Consider the following 20,614-nt stretch of genomic DNA (forward strand, 5'->3'; position numbering starts at 1 on the left):
CCAGCCACTGTTTAACACAGGTTACCCCATGAGCACAAGAAGTGGGGTGTGGGAGGGTGCCATAGCCGGCAATGGCCATGGAAGGTGGGAGTGTTTGGGCTGGTTGTAGAAACAACACTGACCCCAAAGAATAGACAGAATAATCCTTTCTCCTTGCTAATGCTAGGGGTGCCCACCAGTCTTCACTGGTGGGGGGGGGCGTAGGGGGAGGAGGTTAATAGATGGAATTCTCCCAATACTCCCCTGTTAAGTGGAATGACTGGATTAGATCATCTCTGAGGTTCCTTCCAGATTCTGACATTTTGTGACTAGATCATCTAATACCATTGGAAAGGCCCCGTTTCGTCCCTTTTTCTGGAAAGCCTATAGCGGTTTTTGAATCTACCGTAACCTCTTCTGCAGAGAGGGACAGGGAGAGTTATTGGCTGTACTCTGGCCTGGAAAGGGAGGAGAGGCCCTTTGCGTTAAACAGGAAGCCACAATCACCTAGAAAATGGAGCTATCCTCTCTAGAAACTACAATTCCCAGCGGCCTCCACGCAGAGCATGCGCAGGAATATGCCACGCGCGTCAGCCTAACCAGCCTGCCTTTCAATTCCCGACATGCTCCACGGTGTTCTCAGTGTCTTTGATTTCCTGCCCCGGCCAAATTTCCTGTTTCCCGCTTATTTCTGATCTCTGGACTGCAACTCCCAGAATGCTGAGAGATTAGATTCATTGTTGAGTTTCCACTTTACAGATGGACTACATATCCCAGAAAGTCGACCGGCGGGGCTGAGGTCCCACGTGCCAAGGTGACAGGCGGCGACTCCGCAGTGCTGCGAGAGGCGGAGGTGAGGGCCGCGCCGCCTGAGGTGTTGCAGTTCCGGGGCTCGTCCGGGAGGCAGGTGCGGGAAGGGCCCATCATTTTCCCTGGCTGTGGCTCAGTCGCTTCCTCGGGGTTTCCCTGCACCGAAAACTTGGATCGGGTGGGTGCTGAAGACTGCTGGGGCCTGGCGGTGTCTGGCATCGGGGTTCGCACCCGGGATGAGGCTAGTGGAGAAAGCCCGGGATGAGGCCAGTGGAGAAAGCTAGTTGTGACCTGAGGGATAGACGTTCGACCCCACCTTGCACGGCACCTCCAGAACACGCTGTGAAAGCCCCACTGCAAAAGGGGCACCAGCCTCTGGATTAAGGAGGGAAAGAAAAGAAAGATCTATGGGGCGTGCAAGCTGCTCCAGTCTGGGGTTAAGTGACTCCTTGCAGTAATCACGCAGGAGGCTTGGGTCTCAAGATTGGCCCTGTTTCTATCAAGCTAAGGCAAGTCACTCCAGCTCCTAGAGCCTTGGTTTTTTTGTCTGTAAAAGGGACCTTATGATGCTTACCCCTGGCAGCCTCCCTCAGTGGAAAATGTGAAGACAAAATGGCAGTAATATTGAAATTCCCAGCATTTGGTTTGTCACATAGTGGTGTTCCCTAAGTATTTGTTGAACTTGATATAGGAACATGGAGGCTCTTACATTCAATCAGCGTTAACTGAAAATAACATTAGGCCTTTTTTTTTTCCATACTGAGAAATATAAAGAAGAAAAAATGACCCATATCTCACTGTTTGGATAAACCCATTGATATTTTTTTTAATGCATATGATTAGGAAGTGCAAACGTTATGGAAAGGAACAAAATGGAAAGTAACAGCCCTTCCAAACAGTTCCTCTTCTCCAAAACAAGTACTTTAGTTTCTTGTTTCCTTCCCATAATATTATATTTATGCCTGCGCCAGAATATATATTTTTAATTTACCCAAAAGTAATAATACTATTTAGATTATTCTGTACCTGGGTTTGTTAGACTATTAAAAATAATTTAAATGACACCTACAACCCAGTAAAATTTCACGGATAATGAAACTGAAGCTCAGAAGTTAAGTAAGTTGCCTAGAGTCACACAGAAAGATGACGGTGGAACAGGGACTGGACCCAGGTCTTCTGACTTCCCAGTCCATTTTTTTTTTTTTTTTGCCATTATAGTATACTTTGTCTTTGAAGTTAGGGTTCATTTCTTTTTTTTTTTTTTTTTTTTTGTTATCCACAAGTAGTGTTGTCTATGGGTTCATTTCTTATCTATAAGATGAGATTAATAACTTCTTCATCAGTTGTCCTTAGGCTTAAGTGAGATGATACAGGAAAGCATTTATCCTGGCAGCTGGCAAGTAACAATTGCTCAATAAACTGAAGAACTTATTATTTTTGTCCTCAGTTTATTTGTTACCCCATTAATTTAGTCTGTCATCCAGAATTGAGAGGCTTAGAGCACATACTTGGGAAATTTGTGACCCAATAATCCTACTTTGGCCCTTTTTTCCCTTTAAAAAAGAAGCTAACTTAGGGAGAAGTGGTTATTTTCTGAGAATAGGAATTAGAAGTGGGATGGGGACATTTTAACCCATTTTTATCTCTATTACCTATTTGTTCATTTCACCCTGTAACTGCCTGCCTTTTGGCCCTATGCCAGTGTGTGTTCCATTACGTTTTCTTCGTATCCTGCTGTTTGTACATACATTTAATAATTATTTATTGGGTACCTCCTATGTGCCAAGCTCTACTGGGATCTGCTGGATTCAAGAGTGAGCTAGATAACATGGCCCCTGGCCTTAATGAATTTTTTGGACTTTGAAGTCAGATATATGTGGGTTTGAATGCTGATTCTTCCGCATGGTAACTTTGTGACCATGAGCAAGTTACTTAACCTATTTCCTCATCTATAAAGATAATATCATCTTGTGCAGGTTCAATGAGATGAGTTCCTTTGAGCAACAGAGTAAGTGCTTTAAAAATGTTCCTTCCTTTGCTTCTTTGTCCCATTCTACCCCAAAGCTGACGAAGAAGGTTTCTAAGCCTTTTGCTGGCAAAGGGATTTCTCACAGCCTTCAGCCATGCGTCTCTCTGCCCTGCTGGCCTTGGCATCCAAGGTCAGTCTGCCCCCCCATTACCGCTATGGGATGAGCCGCCCAGGTTCCCTGGCAGACAAGAGGAAGAATCCCCCTTGGATCAGACGGCGTCGGGTGGCTGTAGAACCCATCTCTGATGAAGACTGGCATCTGTTCTGTGGGGACATGGTGAGAGCCTCAGATGGGACAGAGTGATGGGGAGGCTCCTGGACAAGGATCCTCCTCCCTGACCCTCATGTCTTCCCACAGGTGGAGATCCTAGAAGGCAAGGATGCCGGGAAGCAGGGCAGAGTGGTTCAAGTTATCCGGCAGCGAAACTGGGTAGTCCTGGAAGGGCTGAACACAGTAAGTGAAGAGAGAGGATGGGGGTGCCCAGGAAGCCTGCCCCATCTGTCCTTCTCCATTAAGAGCAGCATACGGCAGCAGGAGACTGGCTGAGGGGCCAGTGGTGCTACTGAACCCTCTACTTTTCAACTTGGGCTGAATGTGCTGAGCAGCATGGGCAAATCCCCTTCACACCCCCTTCCTTTGTGACATCCCCCCTCTCTCGGACAGCATTACCGCTACATTGGCAAGACCAAGGATTACCGGGGGACCATGATCCCTAGTGAAGCCCCGTTGCTCCACCGCCAAGTAAAACTTGTGGATCCTGTGGACAGGCAAGCACATGGGGCTCTGGTCAGAGGGTCTCTCACCCTCTGAGTCCATGAAGGTGTTGTCCAATGGGAATGGTGGGTTGGATGCTCTGGAAATTGAGGGGCTCTCTCATGGACACAAACTTCCTGTGGGTACCCCCAATACAGAAATAAAGAAACAAAGTGATAACCTTGGTGTTTTCAACCACTGACTCTACTTTTGGGTTGGAGGGTGGCAGGGTACCCGGCTCCCAAGTCAGGCTCACCTCTTCTATCCACCAGGAAACCCACTGAGATCGAGTGGAGATTTACTGAGGCAGGAGAGAGGGTACGAGTCTCCACGAGATCAGGGAGAATAATCCCCAAACCTGAATTTCCCAGAGCTGATGGCATCGTTCCTGAAACATGGATTGGTAAGGCTGGGTGAGGGGCAGGAAGATGGGGGGTGGGCAGGAGGAAAGTAAGGGATGTTAAGACAAGTTGGCAAGCCCTTCCACCCATCTCCTTTCCTCTGGCTCAACAGATGGCCCCAAAGACACATCAGTAGAAGATGCTCTAGAAAGAACCTATGTGCCCCGCCTAAAGACACTGCAGGAGGAGGTGATGGAGGCAATGGGGATCCAGGAGACCCGGAAACACAGGAAAGTCTATTGGTATTGAGCCTGGGGAGAGCAGCTTCTCCCCCACTTCTGTCTTAGCATTGAAGGCTAGGGCACCTCTTCTTCAGATGCCAATAAAAAGCCATGAGTCCTCCTGTGTACAGCTGCTGTCTCTAGTAGAATAGCACCCCTAATCCCAGTATACCCATTCCTGATGTTATGATATCATCTGGATGGAAGTCAGCTAGCCTTATGGTAGCCCTCCCAAGGACAGGGCCTGCAAATCAGGGATGGAGGCCAGAGGGAGAGAGAGAGGTTCCCTCCTTGGAGACCTCTGAGTAACAGAAGCTGCCACTTAGGCTGCCTGTTAGGGAGGGCAGTGGAGACCAGAGTGTGACCGAGGTAACTAGCACTTCTGCAGCAGCAGCACTACAGGGAGGGTGCAGTCTCCTTTTCTCTCCTTATAGAAATGGAAGGGAAATAAAGATTTCCATTTTTTAATAAATAAAAAATAAAACTTTATACAATATTACATAACATATGGAAGGAAAGGGTATGACACTGAAGGCTTGTGGGGAACCAGGATTCTGGAGGATGCAGGATGCTGGTTCTCTGGGTAAGGTACACTGTGCTACACTATGGTATCTGGGTGGTTTCAGATGGGGTCTGAAGTGTGCCCTTACTCAGGCTGTGTCAGCTGTCTTCAGTCTCCAGAACAGAGAAGGCCTGACCCAGGGGCATCTTGGTGGCCACCAGAACCAGATTTCTGGGAGAGAGTTCAGGGCTAAAGATGGGCAGGAGCTCAGCATGGAAGCCTAAGAGAAAAGCAAGGCTAATCAGAAGGGAAGAAATGAACCAAACTCTAACTCAGCCACTTCTTGCGCAGCCTGTAGGCATACGCCCTTTTCCCCCTGGGGCAGCTCTAGGGGGACTAAGGAGACCCTGCTGTCCATGAGGAAGACTTGGGACTGACTTGGGAGGCAGTCCTCACGTGTTGGACCTTTGCAGTGCCTGGGAAGCGTGCTTAAAATACACCTTAGAGAGCCACCAGCAGAGGCTGATTTGGTGAGAATCTGTACTTTTTAACAAATCGCCTACGCCCACCCCACTGGTGACTCTAAAGCAGGGGTCCAAGAATCACAACAGTGATGAACCAGGCCCAGCAGATGTGGGGGCTAGGACTTGAAGGAAGAGCCCTAGAACTCTGGCCCTGGGTCCCTGCTGTACGTCATCCTTACCTTGCTCCTGAAGGTAGAGCAGCCGGTCCAGTAGAATCAATGTCTCCACCAGTGGGGCCAGCAGTAGGGCCAGGCTGAAGAAGGCCACCACACGGTTCTCCTGGGCCTGGTGGGCCCGGAGGGCAGCCAGATTCAGCGGTAGCTGGGGGTCTAGCCCCACACGCTGCAGCCCCCGCTGCACATATCTGTGGGATAAGCCACAGACGGCACTTGGCTTGGTTTTAGGAACCTCCACTCCCACTTAAACTTTGCCTGTTCCTAATTTGATTCCAACTTTGCTTGGTTTTCTACCCTCATATGCGTGTGGTTTTTTTGGTTTTTTTTTTTTTTTTTGAGACAGAGTCTCACTTTGTTGCCCAGGCTAGAGTGAGTGCTGTGGCATCATCCTAGCTCACAGCAACCTCGAACTCCTGGGCTTTAAGTAATCCTACTGCCTCAGCCTCCCGGGTAGCTGGGACTACAGGCATGCGTCACCATGCCCAGCTAATTTTTTCTATATATATTTTAGTTGGCCGGATAATTTCTATTTTTAGTAGAGACCGGGTCTCGCTCTTGCTCAGGCTGGTCTCGAACTCCTGACCTCAAGCAATCCAACCACCTCAGCCTCCCAGAGTGCTAGGATTACAGGCGTGAGCCACCGCGCCAGGCCCCTCATACGCGTTTTTAAATATTTCTCTAGCTATGGGCTGTCTAATAACAAATCAATCTAAAAATTTATTTTCCATCCAATTGTTTTGCCATATTTTTAGCATTTAAAAAATTTTATATTTCTTTGATAGTCTCCTGATAAAAGAGGGACAACTCCCTATTAAAGAAATTTTTGTGGGCCAGGTGGGGTGGCCCATGCCTGTAATCCCAGTGCTTTGTGAGGCTCAGGCAGGAGGATTGCTTGAGGCCAGCCTGGACAATACAGCAAGACCTGTTCTCTGTAAAAAATTTTTTAAAAAAATTAGCTGGGCATGGTGGTACACGCCTGTAGTCCTAGCTACTCAGGAGGTGGAGGCAGAAGGATCACTTGAGCCCAGGATTTCAAGGCTGCAGTGAGCCATGATCACGCCACTACACTCTAGCCTGGGTGACAGGGCAAGACCCCGTCTCTAAAAAAAATTTTTTTACCTTCCCCATGCTATGTCATATGAAAAATTTTTTTTAAATAAAAAGTAAAGAAATATTTGAGAAGTTGCCCTGGTCAGAGAACCCCAAATCACTCCTCTGGGCACATTTAGATTTTCTTTGGGCCATGCTAACAAGTGAGGGTGGGAGGAGAATCAGATCTCCAGATGGTGATCTTCCCCCTACCACCCTCCACATCCCCCAACCTCACTCTTCAATCTTGAGCTCGTGGACCCGAGGGATCCCCTGCACGCCTGGCCGACGGAGCTCGGGCTGGGCGCGTCGGATGACTGTCTCCAGTGCTGCACGGTAGCAGTGAGTTCGGAGGCCAGGGCCAGCTTTCTGTAGCCGCGCAGCATACTCCTCCAGGGCATGGCAGGCCCCCTCCCGAAGCCTGTAGGGCAGTTCACAGCCAGGCAGCCCAGCCACCCACTGACTCAGTGGGTAGCCGCCAGGGTCACTCAGTTTCATGTAGCAGCAACCCACTGAGGCCAGGGCCACCACCTCAGGGCAGCAGGAGAAGTGCCTCAGCAAGGCAACGCTCAGATCCCCACAGGCATGGAGGCCTGTTAGCAGCAAGCGGGTGCCGCCCTGATGTGGGTTCTCCAGGGGAAGCAGCAGCTCCTCACACAGGGCCGTGGGGTCTACCCACCTAACCACGTGGTGTGGGGAGTGCCGAGGGCCAGTTTGGACCATCTGTGGAGGCAGGAAAGGACAAAGGCAGATGGAAAGGCTGTCTGCTGTCCCCCAGCCACCTCAGGCCACAAGAAGGGATCTGTCCTCTGTGTTACTTCCCAAGGAGGAACCTGGGAGAGAAGCTGGGGCACAGGAGAGCGCTGGACCATGAATCAGGAGATGGGATAAATTCTGAGTCTATCACTATTAACTCTGTAAATCTTTGAGACCCGGTTTTCTTATTTGTAATTAGCCTATTATCTGACCACTTCTCAGGTTGTAAGAAGTACATATCAGTGTGGAAAGCAGTTTAACTAGAAAGTGCCTTTGAGATGTGCGGAAGCGCTGGGGAAGGGAGGAACCTTGGGAAAGAGGTAACAGAAATGGGGACCACATCATTTTAAGCTAAGAAACTAAAGAGGGAATTCAACCTGTGTGCCCAACTCCAGCCAAGCAGATCCTGCCCCTGCAGTGCAGGCTGCAGGAAGGGGTGGCCTACCTGTGGGTTCCTCCTCTTCTCCTTCTCCAGAGCCTGCAGAAGCTCCTGGTCCAGGCGCTTGGCTCTCTCCACCAGCCTCTGATCCCCCTCAATGCTCTTCACCATCAGCCCCAGCCCCAGAGACATGAACCGGGAGAGATGACCCTGGAGTCATGACAGGAAAGATGGAGAAAGCCCTGTTCAGTGCCCTATCCACTGTCAATGGGCACCTGGGTCCAAGGCCCCATAAAAGGCTTAAGTTCTAGCCTGCCTGGTTCCACCACTTTTCAGCACCTGCCTCCCTGACCGGTGGCCTGTTAACCTGCCCTCCCACCGTTTTATCCCCATGACTCAAATAAACAGCACATTAGGGGTCTGGCTCACCTGGCCTGAGCCCACATCCACAACCTGGGTGCAGCCTGTGAGGTCACTCAGCTTCTTCACCAACTGAAAGAAGAGGGAGCAAAGGTCTCCTGGCCACTAGTTCTTGATGCCTGGGGCAAACACCCATTATGAGGGTAGAGGAGCCAAAGATGACAGAGGATGGACAGAGGGTGCCCCAGATGTGGAAACCAAATGGGGATAAGGGTGGGTGCTGACCCCAGGTTCAGGCCACTCTCTTTGCTCTTCAGGTCAGTGACTGAATCTCCCCCACAGAGCCCTGCTGTGAAACCATGAGCAGACTGTGGAGATGTGAGAACAGGAATAGGGTCATGATACAAACTTAGTTGCCACCCAACTCCACAAAAGGAGTTTTTAAAAACTCCAGCATCGGAACATGATTATAGTGTCTGCCAAGGTATGTGAATCTCTAGGGCCTTTGGCCCTGCATGTGAGGTAAGGGGCACACATCTTCACAACCCACAGGCTTAAGGAGTCCCTGGGCTCTCAGACACCATCTCCAGTCATCACCTCACCTCTCCCAGCCTCCGGATCTCATGCTGCTTCTTGGGCCTGACATGTTTCCGGAAAGGAGCTGTTAGTCGGGAGCTCTGGCTGGGGTTCTCCAGGAACTCCGAGGGGGTGTGAAAGCCAGGCGTCCGGGTAAAGGCCAGAGCATAGGCCGTGGACTTCAGGGCCAGCAGGGTGAGTGGCCACACCGACCTGTACCTGAGATAGTCCGGCCCAGGCCTCAAGTGAACAGTCTCATCACGTCCTGAACACACAAGTTTACAACCCGGGGCCCAGGAAGACCTTGTAAGACTCTGAGCAATAGCTCACTGCAGGGCTCAGTGCCTTGAGTTTCCCAGCACAGGGCCCCCTAGACCATACCTTACCACCTCCCCTTCCCCAGGCATCCCCAGCAGCAGTGTAGCCAGCTGTGGTGGGTTCAGTCCATCCAACACTTCCTGCCATGAGTTAGGCAGTGTGCCCCACAGGTTGTCTGTGAAAAATTCCTGCAGAAGAGGAGAAGCAATCAGGAGGGTATTACCATTCCCATTCTTTCCTGTCCCATCTCAAGTCCACACCTCATCGCCTGCCTCTTCCCAGCACTGCTGCCACACAGGGCCACTGGCTGCAACCAGCAGGTACCTCTTACTCATCCAAGTCAGCTCTTCTCTCTCTTTTTTCCTCTTTCATTCCCAATAATTGCATTAGTCAGCTCTTCTCTGAAGCCTGCTCCAGCCTCCCCCATCTCTCTGGTGGCTGACCTCTGCTTCCTCAGAGCCCAGATTGCATTTGGGACACACCTTTCCTTTTAGCAATTTCCCCAATTATTTGTGTCTGTTTTCTCTGCTCAACTAAACTTAAGGGATGGTGTCTTCTTCACATCTGCAGCCCTAACAATTACCAGAGTGACTGACACACAGTATGAGTATACTACCAGTTAGTAACCTGTCCTTATATGTTCCAGATACACAATATTGTGTATTTTTATTCATTCGTTTCTTCATCACAATTTCTGGGGCTTTGTTTTGGTTATACACCAAGCTCTATTCTAGGCTCAGTGGATACAACAGTGAACCAGAGGACAAGATTCTTACTCTTGCAGAGTTTTCCTTAAAAAAAAATTCAGATAATATCAAATGCCACATAGACAATAAAACACCAGTGAAACAGTAATGTAATAGAGACTTTGGGAGAGGACTACTTTAGATAGGGTGATGAGGGAAGATTTGTCTGAGGAGTTGACAATTGAGCTGAGACAAATGATGAACAGGAACTAGGCATGTAAAGAAAAGAGGTAATAGCTAACATTTATATAATATTTTCTACGCCAGGCAGTGTTATAAACATTTGACATGTATTAATGAACTTAACTGTATGACGTAGGTATTATTTTTATCCCCCATTTTAAAGATGAGGAAACTGAAGCACAGCAATTAAGTAACTTGCCCATGTCAAAAAGCCGGTAAGTAGCAAACTGGGATTTGAAACCAATTTTACTCTACAGTTCTTGGTCCTAACCATTCTGCTATTGTCTTTCTGTGAAGGAAAAGCATTTCAGTGCAAAGGCCCAGATGCCTGCCGTATTTCTGGAATGGAAATCAGGCCAGTGTAGGTACAGCACAGAGAAATGTGGAAGAGGCAGTAGGGGTCAGACCGTGTAGGGCATTATAGGTAATGATAAAGAGTTAGGATTTCATCAGTGCTCCTAGAAAACAAGGGCGTGTCATGATCAGATTTATATTTCAAAGATATCAATCTGGCTTCTCAGTGAAGAACTGGTTATAGAGGGGCAGAAGTAAACACAGAAAGATCATTTAGGAAGTGGTTCAGAAGAGAGATAATGGTGGCTTGGCTCAGGGTGGTAGCAATGGAGATGGAGATAAATGGATGAATTTGGGATCTATTCTGAAGGCAGAGCCAAGAGGATTTGTTGAAGGATTGGATTGTGGATCAATGAAGGAAAGAGGTGAATCAAGGATGGCTTCTGGTTTGGGGTCTGAACAATTCAGCGGATGGTGGTGCCATTTACTCATTATTTCATTTATTCTTCACGATGATCATTCAGACCAGGATAGAGTGCAGTGGAATCATCATAGTTTACTGCAACCTCACACTCCTGGGCTCAAGGGATCCTTCTACCTCAGCCTCCCAAGTAACTGTGTGGTAGGGGTCCCCAGCCCCTGCGAAACAGAAAAGAAAGAAAACAGGTAGAAATTCTATGGGAACTCTGTACCAGGAACTAAGGTTGTAAAACTGCTAACTTGCTTTATGACTTCTGTAACTGACTTGCTTACAAAGAACAGGCCTGCACCAGAAAGATAAGAATCAAGGCCGACATGCATGCCTGACCACTGCCTGCTCAAGATCCTGCCCCCTAGGTATAGAGATAACTACGTTGTAACTGTGCCCCTCACCCGTCCTAAAAATGTGTAAAGGTCTGTTACAGTCTTTGTTCCGGACTCAGAATTTGGACTCTGTCCTCTGAGCCTCACCGGTGAATAAACACTGGTCTTCTCCCTCGCCTGTTGCCTGGTCTCTGGGTCAGTCATTAGAAGGGTCCTCCTTCTCCTCCTGCAACATTTTGGCCAGCGAGGAGTACTTTTGGTTGACAGGACCCAGGACGCCTAGCCTGCCCCTAGCCTGCACCGCGGGGGTCCCAGGTTCCGCCTGGGTGACACTTGCCCCTGAGAGCGCTCTGGAGGCCTGCTGTTGCCACCAAGTGGGAGTCTCACAGCGATGACGGGAGCCCCCACCGGAAGTACCCAGTCTGGGCTTGGACCCGGACAGGAACAACAAGGCACATCAGCAGGCAGACGTCTGAACCACGGTAGGGCGCCCCGGGGCCTTAAACCCATCCCACCGAAGAGAAGGAGGCCCTGATCATGATCTCGCTAGGTTTGGGAGGGAGTGTGTAGATTACGAGTATGTGAAGTGTAAATGAGACAGACACGGAGCGGAGCGGGGTTCCGACCTCCCCTCCATAGGGCGGAAGTGAGTGTTGAGTTCCGATCCGCAGTTCCAGGGACACCTCATATGGCTTAGGGCAGCACGAACGTGATAGGCGGGATCTCCAGCCTGCCAATGCTAAGAGGGGCCTGAAATACCCTCGCGAGGGGACTGGCTGGAGGCGAAGGAAGCAGAAGTTGTCTTTCTCTTTGTGTTGAGGCAGCTGGGTGAAAGCCGGATCTCAGGAACTATGGGTGGAAGTCAGGGAAAACCCACACCCTTAGAGATCATGATTAAGAACTTTAAGAAAGGATTTACTGGCGACTATGGGGTCAAGATGACGGCCCCCATGCTGAGGGCACTGTGTGAATCAGAATGGCCTACTTTTGGAGTGGAGTGGCCACTAGAGGGCACCCTAGACACGGATATCACTCGGGCAGTGTGGACGGTATTGACAGGGGACCCAGGTCACCCTGACCAATTCCCCTATATTGATACTTGGTTACAACTAGTACTGAAGCCCCCACCTTGGCTTAGGGGTCCTATTTCACATGTGCTAGTAGCAAAGAAGGGAAAGAGAGGAAAGCTAACTAGGGACTCTCCAGGGCCAGTAAAAGGGACCTCGGGCCCACCCATCCTGGTCAGAGACCCGGAGGACCGTGGCCCTGATTTGCCTCCACCATATGCTCCGGGGCACCGACGTCAGCCACTCAAGCAGTCAACCTCTCCGGCCTCTTCTCAGGCCACCTCACTGGAGACAAGTTCGGACCCCAGACCTCAGACTCCAGTCAAGACCCCTGAGGGGTCTGGGGAATAGTCTTCCTTAAGTCCAGAAGCTCTGCCCTTCTCTCCAGGCAATGGCTTGAGACCACAGATGCTGATGCCTCCTCCCGGAGGAACCTCTAGTCCACCAATACGCTCACCCTACACCCCAGGAGTTGATCTACAAGGTCAATCAATATCCCTTGAGGGAGGTCAGAGGTCCCGGACAGGTGGGAGAAGACAGTCAGATTCAACTAGGTCACCCCACCTTGGTTTATCAACCCTTCACAACTACTGACCTGTTGAATTGGAAACATCACACCCGGTCCTATACTGAGAGACACCAGGAGATGATAGATTTGGTGCGGTCTATCTTCCAAACCCATAACCCGACACGGGCCGACTGCAGACAGCTCCTTCTGATCCTTTTTAATGCAGAAGAACGGTGGCGTGTCTTATAGGCTGCCTCTAAGTGGGTACAAGAAAATGCCCCTGTGGGGACCCTAAACCTCAAGGCTTATGTTCAGAGATGACTCTGGCACATGAGCCAAGTTGGGACCCAAATACTCCTGATGACATGAGACAACTCATGGCCTATAGGGAGGCCGTCTTACAAGGCATCCGCAAAGGTAGGCAGCAGGCCACAAATGTAGCCAAGGTCACTGAGATACTACAGAGGCCAGATGAGAGTCCGGAAGCCTTCTATGAGAGACTATGTGAGGCCTATCGAACATATACTCCCCTTGACCCTGAGGACCCTGAAAATCAGCTAATGATCAACACTGCTTTCGTGAATCAGAGTGCAAGTGACATAGGCCGAAAGCTCCAGAAGCTAGAAGGGTTTGCTGGGATGAATGCCACTCAGCTCTTAGAGGTCGCTAACAAGGTCTTTGTGAACAGAGATGTTGAGAAGAGGGAGGCTGAGAGAAAAATAAAAAAAAAGGCTGACCTGATGATCACTGCCGCCATACAGGGAACCTCGGGAACCTTGGGCCCGCCAAAGGCAAATCAGAAAGGGAAACCAGGATGACGAAGCCAACCGAGTTACAAGGACATCAGTGTGCCTTTTGTAAAAAGAGTAGACACTGGAAAAATATATATCCAAAACCGATAAAAAAGAATCAGAAACAACAGCGACAGGGGCCTCATGGGGAAAACCCTTACTTCCTCCTCAATATAATCCAGAGTATGCTGTTTGAGGACGAAGGGGGACTGGGCTCCACACCTGCCCAGAGGAGCCCATGGTCAGGATGAATGTAGGGGGCAGACATAGCCAATTCCTCGTGGACACTGGGGCTACTATTCAGTAGTGACTAGCCCCGTGGCCCCCTTGACAGATCAAAAAATAGACATCATAGGGGCCACCGGGAGAACAAGTCAACAACCCTTCTGTAAGCCTCGAAAATTGGCTTACAGAATCCCAGTCTCACCCCTGGGATTAATCTACACACTAAGGGTCCCTAGAGAAGAGGAGTGGAGGATGTTTGAGGGACAGGAAGGACATCCATTGCCGCAGGAGATCGCTAGCCACTGGCCAACAGTCTAGGCTGAGGACAATCGCCTGGGGTTAGCAACACATCAAGAGCCGCTGGTCATCGAACTCCTGCCAAACACACTCCCATTGCACCTCCGCCAGTATCCAATCCCTCGAGAAGCCTTAGAGGGGATTAATCCATACCTTCAGAGACTACAGGACAACAGCATCACAGTACCCTGCAAATCGCCGTGGAACACCCCACTTCTGCCAGTAAAAAAACCAGGGATCCAAGATAATTGGCCAGTACAGGACCTCCGGGTTAGGAACCAAGCTACTGTCAGCCTACACCCAACTGTCCCAAACCCCTACACACTGCTTAGCCTCTCACCCATCTCCACAACCTGGTTCACTTGTTTAGATTTAAAAGACGCATTCTTCAGCATCTGGGTAGCCACTGTGAGCCAAGAACTGTTTGCTTTTGAATGGGGAGATCGAGGACGGGGACCAAGAGCCAGTACACCTGGACATGACTTCCCCAGAGATTCAAAAATGCCCCCACTGTCTTTGGAGAAGCCCTAGCATGAGATCTGTGGACTTTCCCATCAGCCTCACTTGACTGTGTCCTGCTCCAGTAAATGGATGATCTGTTACTTAGACATGCAGACCTAGAAGGGTATGCCAAAAGCACAGATGCCCTCCTCAAATATTTGAACCAATGCGGATATAAGGTTTCCAAAAAGAAAGCCCAAATTTGCCTACAGACTGTAAGATATTTAGATTCCAGTTCCAGAATGGAGAAAGACTCCTAGGGAGGGGACAAAAAGAGGCCATACAGTCCATCCCTGAGCCCACCTCCCAACGCAGTCTAAGAGAATTCCTAGGAGCCATTGGATTTTGTCACATTTGGATCCCCAACATCGCAGTTATTACTAAGTCCCTCTATGAAGCGACAAAGGGGGAAGAAAAGGAACCTTTCATTTGGAAAAAGAGACACTAGAACGCCTTCCTCAAACTCAAAGGGAACCTCCAGGAAGCACCTGCGCCAGGGTTCCCTGATTTAGAAAAACCATTCTACCTTTACATATCAGAGAGACGGAAGATAGTGGTGAGAGTATTAGTACAGAGACTTGGGTCCTGGGAGAGAATGGTAGCATACTTGTCAAAACAACTAGACGGAATAGCTACAGGGTGGCCTCCATGTTTGCAGGCACTAGCTGCCACTGCTCTGCTTGCCCAAGAGGCTGACAAGCTTACTCTCGGCCAACAACTGATTATTCGGGTGCCTCACTCGGTCCTGACCCTGATGAATGCCAAAGGCCATCATTGACTCACCAACTCCCACCTCATTAAATATCAAGGACAGCTATGTGAAAATCCCAGAATTACACTTGAGACTATACAATGCTTAAACCCAGCTACCCTCCTCCTGGTAGGACCGGGACCACCCCTCCATGGTCTACTCGGGGCGACCCAACCTAAAGGACAGTCCCTACACAGACCTAGACCTAGAGATATTAGTAGATGGGAGCAGTTCTGTGAGTTCTGATGGAACGCAGCAGGCTGGGTATGCAGTAGTCACTCAGGATGAGGTGCTAGAAGCCCAAGCTCTGCCAGTCGGCACTCTGCGCAGAAAGCCAAACTCGTTGTCCTCACAAGGGCTCTTGAGATTAGAAAAGAGAAGGTAGTAAACATCTATACAGACTCGTCTAGCCCTGCTCCAGTCACATCCTGGGAGCTGACTGGTCTACGCACGGCCGAAGCCTGAGGATGCCCCTGATGAAGAAACACATGATTCCCTTAGGAATCAGTGGACGATATGGACTCCCCTCACAGATTAGCTCAGACAACGGGCCTGCCTTCATAGCAGACATAATCCAGATGACTTCAAAGGGGTTAGGGATCTCTTGGCAGCTACATGCCGCTTATAGGCCCCAGAATTCAGGAAAGGTAGAGAGAATGAACAGAACCATAAAGGCAGGATTAGGAAAGCTATGCCAAGAAACAAACCTTACCTGAGTGCAAGCTCTCCCTATGGTCCTATTTAGAATCAGACGCACCCCCACTAAGAGAACAGGATACTCGCCCTATAAAGTGGTGTATAGCCTCCTCCCATCCTTAAGTCCCTGCCCGGACGACTGAGAGAACGGGAAGAATTAGAAATTCATAGGGTAATGGAGGGACTAGGAAAGATACCAAAGGCCTTAAGTAAATGGTTTCAAGAGAGAGTCCCCATTAGCTTGTCAACTCCCATACACCCCTTCTCCCCAGGGGATCAGGTATGGGTAAAGCATTGAAATTCTACCCCACTTAAGGGAAGGTGAAAGGGGCCATTCACTGTTATACTCACTACCCCAACAAAGTAGAAGGCATAACAGCATGGATTCACCACAGCCGAGTTAAGGCAGCTCCAGATCCGGGTTGGCAGACTCACTCACACCCTGAGAATCCACTCCAACTAACCCTGAAGAGGAAGAGCTCGTCTAGCCCTGCTCCAGTCACATCCCGGGAGCTGACTGGTCTACGCACGGCCGAAGCCTGAGGATGCCCCTGATGAAGAAACACATAATGATTCCCTTAGGAATCGGTGGACTGGGATTAGGGTTATTAGAGATATTTCTATTCCATCATTTTGGAAAACATATAGCTAAAGGGCTAATTATTATTAATGTAACTTGTAACTAGATCTTCTTCCCTCCTAATAGTCAGTTTTGATGCCTGTCAAGTGTTATCCTGTGACTCCCTACAAAATCAGAGACAACTTTCCTCAGTTGACAAATATCTTTGTCCTTTCACTACAGATGGGTCTGGGGTTGGAAACTATGCAGATGAAGATGGGCCCCACCTAACTGGTAAAGAACTGGGTTGCCCTAAAACCTACAGCCAGCCATGCCAGTCCTAGACTGATGACTTGTGGACCACCCAGTTTCAGGGTTGGACCTCCAGCTCTGGATGCCCTGCCTTAAAACCTAAGCTACACTTCACCTGGAGAATTCCAGCTCCGGATTGTCAGCCCTTGTAGTGTAACCCGGTACACATAACCGTTAATGTCCCTACCACTTTAGACCAGACCCCCACACTGTCAAGAGTCTGTGGTCTAGGGGTTGATATATCAGGCAAAGATCCCATTGGGAAATTTAAGCTACATTTCCTTGAACCCCAGAACGAGACTCTGTGCCTACAAGCACAAATGCTCCCAAACCCCCAAATAAAGATAAATCTGTACTCACAATAGTGAAGATTAAAGATCTAAAACAGACACTAGCCATAGAAACAGGTTATCAGGATGCAAATGCCTGGATGGAATGGATCAAATATTCTGTCCGCACTTTAAACAAGAGCGACTGTTACCCTTGTGCGACAGGAAGACCGGAAGCTCAGATTGTTCCTTTTCCTTTAGGCTGGTCCAAAGACCCGGTGGGAATGACATGCATGGTTGCTTTGTTCGAAGACTCTGAGGCTGGGAGAAATGCATCCTGCACCTCACTATCCTTGCTATTCCCGGTAACTAAGGGCTCTGCGGGTCGGCCCCCCCCAACTCCACCCCACCCCCACCCCCACCCCCGCCCAGAGCCATAACGCCACCTGCGGCAGGGGCTAATTTCACCTCCTGCTTCTCTAGGTGGGGGAAGAACTTAGCCTCAGTTGGAAATTTGACCGAGTGCAATAAAAAGCAAGAATTCTCCTCATTAGCCAACCAAGCTGCTGTATTCATCCCACTAGTCAACGTATGGTGGTATTGTGGACATCGCCTATTTGAGGTTCTTCCGGAGAATTGGAGTGGCACTTGTGCCCTGGTGCAATTGGCTATCCCTTTTACCCTGGCATTCCATCCCCATAACCTATCTCAACCATACTCTCACTCCCAACACACGAGAGATGTCCAGTGAATGCCGGGAGGATCCTTTGACCCATACATATATCTAGATGCTACTGGGGTACCACAAGGAGTGCCAAATGAGTTCAAGGCTCGATATCAGACAGCCACAGGTTTTTAATTTTTCCTATTTTGGTGGGTCACTGTTAATAAAAATGTAGACTAGATAAATTACATCTACTATAGCCAACAGAGATTTGTTAATTACACTAGAGATGCCACTAAGGGTATTACTTTGGACCCAACTGATAGAATGGCTTGGGAAAACATAGCCCTAGACATAATCCTGGCAGAAAAAGGAGGTATCTGTGTAATGATTGGAGGACAGTGTTACACCTATATTCCTAACAACACAGCCCCTGATGGCACCACCATGAAAGCCCTCCAAGGGCTAACCACTCTTGCCAATAAATTAGCTAAAAATTCTAGTATAGAAGATCCTATCAGAAATTGGATGGAAAGATAGTTTAAAAAATAAAAAGGACTTATGACCTCTATGTTAACTTCACTTACTATAGTTATAGGAGTACTTTTCTTAGTAAAATGCTATATTATCCTTTGCACCTGAGAATTAACTCAAAAACCAATAGAAACTGCCCTTACTAAACATAGCTTTTTCGGGACCCATCCCCCTTATCCTGGACAAATATTACTAGTTGACATAAAAGAAAATGAGAAATTTGAAAGTGAGGCTCCTTAAAATAAGAGTCTCAAAGGGCAGAATGTGGTAGGGGTCCCCAGCTCCTGTGAAACAGAAAAGAAAGAAAACAGGTAGAAATTCTATGGGAACTCTGTACCAGGAACTAAGGTTGTAAAACTGCTAACTTGCTTGCTTACAAAGAACAGGCCTGTACCAGAAAGATTAAGAATTCAAGGCCAAAATGCATGCCTGACCACTGCCTGCTCCAGATCCTGCCCCCTAGGAATAGAGAGGACTATGTTGTAACTGTGCCCCTCACCCTTCCTAAAAATGTATAAAGGATTGTTACACTCTTTGTTCGGGGCTCAGAATTTGGACTGTCCTCTGAGCCTCACCGATGAATAAACGCTTGTCTTCTCCCTCGCCTGGTCTCTGGGTCAGTCATTAGGAAAAGGCTTCTCCTTCTCCTTCTGCAACAGCTGGGACTACAGGCACACACCATCAAGCCCAGCTAATTTTTGTTTTTGTAAAGAAGAGGTCTCCTTCTTGCTCAGGCTGGTGTCGAACTCCCAACCTCAAGCAATCCTCCACCCCACTTCACCCCGGACTCCACCCTCCCAGAGTGCTAGGATTACAGACCTGAGCTGTGCCTGGCCTGGGATCCATTTTATAGCTGAGGAAACCAGGACTAGGAGGAGTGGGGTGGAGGAAGAAGCCTAAGGTTAACACAGTAGGCAAAGCAGGATTCTACTTCAAGTCTGGCAGATTCCAAAGCTAGAGCTGTCCACTACACCACAAAACCAGCAATTTGTTCAAAGCTTGGATAAATGAACATGTGTGTTCTTGGAACACCTCACATGTTCCTCGAAAAGTTCAATGTAGTTGCAGCATGGCTCAAACATCCATGTGTTTTATCACCTTGGATTTAGGAAGGTTACCAAAACAATCTAGATATTAGAAACATCAATGTTTATGTCAGCTTAAAAAAAAGGAATCACCCCTGTTTTAACCCCCTTTTGTACAAAAGACTGAAATTTACAGAAGAAAGGAGATCAGAGGCTAAATCTCCAGATTCTCTCCCTAGCCAGCCCACGACCAGGGTCACCCAGCCCACACCCCTGTGGCCTCACGATGATGTAGGCGTCCAGGATGGAACGGTAGAGCGCCAGGACTCGGGTGAGGTTAACAGCTAGCTGCCTCCTCTCCTCGTGAGAAAGGCCCCGGGCAGAAATGCCCGGCATTCCGAGATCCAGCAGGTAGTGCAGGGAGCGTGAACGAGGTGAGGAGAGATCCAGGGTCAGTACTATGCGGGTCCAGGACCCAGGCTAGGCTCAATTCTGCAGGAAGAACGGGAAAAAAGAATTTTGAGTTCGGTGCCCGACGCTGCCTTTCCGGGATCCCATTCTGGAGTTAAAGATCTGAGGTGCTCCCCTGACGTCACAGGTCCCGACGTCTCACAATGCGAAGGTGTTAGCGTCTGAGACAGGTGGGGGGCGGTGACAGGGCAGTGACGCCACACAAGCCTACCGCAGCGCCAAGCTCAAGGAGAGGGGCGGGCCAAGTTCCAGGCCCCGCCCCTTCCCGTACACTCCTTCCTCCTCTCCCGGAAGTGAGGCCCCGGGACTCCGGCGCGCTGCAGTTCCGGGTTGTCGCTGCCTCCCCACACCTTCGAGTTGTACCTCCACGGGGCTAGAGGGGCCGGGGAGCGCATCCCGCCCCCGCCCCCACCCACGCCGCCCCCACCTCCGCCGCCGCTGCCGGTCCTCACACACTCGGAATCATTGGCCTCGCTACCTGAGGTAGGGGCGCTGCGGGCGCGCGCGCGCCGTCCTCCGGCGCGTTCTAACCCGCGCGCCTGCCGTCCCAGGCCCCGTCGTCGCGCCCCGATTTCCGCATCCGGCTCCGGACGCTTCCGGTCTTAGCGGGGCCCATCTAGGAGGTAGGTTTGTGAGAATGGAGGGATGGTCTCCACCGCGGAGGCAAAGTGTGTTTTTTGAGGTGGGTTACCCCGAGCCTCGATTCCACCCTCAGCTGATAGGTGGTGTCAATTGTCCTTGCTTGAGAGAAGGACTTGGGTGAGATGCATGTGGAGATTGCCCCCACTCCTAACCTGGAGCCGAGGGAAAGGGATGCCTGGATTTGTATTTTTATTCGTGGGGCCCGCGCTGCGGATGCCAGGGTGATCCAGAGTTCATCTACACCATACCCCTCATTGCTTTCAAGCGTGATTAAATATTCCCTTCGCAGGCAGAGTATGGAGCTCACCTGTTCTAGCCTCCTAGACTCAAAGAGTTCGAGCCCAGTGGGACCTCCAGCCCCTTCAATTTACAAATGAAATTGAGACCTAGAGATAGGGAAT

At 49.6% G+C, this 20,614-nt stretch overlaps 2 protein-coding genes across 5 annotated transcripts; one reads left to right on the forward strand and one right to left on the reverse strand.

Annotated features, from left to right (window-relative positions):
- The first annotated feature begins 712 nt into the window (after positions 1–712).
- Positions 713–4,335, forward strand: MRPL24 (mitochondrial ribosomal protein L24). Of its 3 annotated transcripts, none has more exons than XM_069478563.1 (6): positions 713–967; positions 2,854–3,095; positions 3,177–3,272; positions 3,483–3,586; positions 3,845–3,975; positions 4,086–4,335. In XM_069478563.1, the coding sequence occupies exons 2-6, from the start codon at positions 2,913–2,915 to the stop codon at positions 4,220–4,222; spliced, it is 651 nt and encodes a 216-aa protein (XP_069334664.1). In that variant the 5' UTR covers positions 713–967; positions 2,854–2,912; the 3' UTR covers positions 4,223–4,335. The 3 variants fall into 3 exon arrangements, with proteins under 3 accessions (XP_069334664.1, XP_069334663.1, XP_069334665.1); XM_069478562.1 differs by having other exon boundaries at positions 713–886; XM_069478564.1 differs by having other exon boundaries at positions 713–832.
- A 296-nt stretch (positions 4,336–4,631) lies between these two features.
- On the reverse strand, positions 4,632–20,188 carry METTL25B (methyltransferase like 25B). Of its 2 annotated transcripts, XM_069480391.1 has the most exons (8): positions 19,386–20,188; positions 8,938–9,062; positions 8,583–8,775; positions 8,050–8,112; positions 7,687–7,830; positions 6,724–7,208; positions 5,400–5,584; positions 4,632–4,976 (listed from the first exon to the last, which is right to left on the reverse strand). In XM_069480391.1, exons 1-8 carry the CDS (start codon positions 19,494–19,496, stop codon positions 4,855–4,857), a joined length of 1,428 nt encoding a protein of 475 aa, XP_069336492.1. In that variant the 5' UTR covers positions 19,497–20,188; the 3' UTR covers positions 4,632–4,854. The 2 variants fall into 2 exon arrangements, with proteins under 2 accessions (XP_069336492.1, XP_069336494.1); XM_069480393.1 differs by lacking the exon at positions 6,724–7,208.
- Between the last annotated feature and the right edge of the window lie 426 nt (positions 20,189–20,614).

The sequence above is a fragment of the Eulemur rufifrons genome, chromosome 8 (genome assembly GCF_041146395.1).
Source record: "Eulemur rufifrons isolate Redbay chromosome 8, OSU_ERuf_1, whole genome shotgun sequence".
Lineage (NCBI taxonomy): Eukaryota > Metazoa > Chordata > Mammalia > Primates > Lemuridae > Eulemur > Eulemur rufifrons.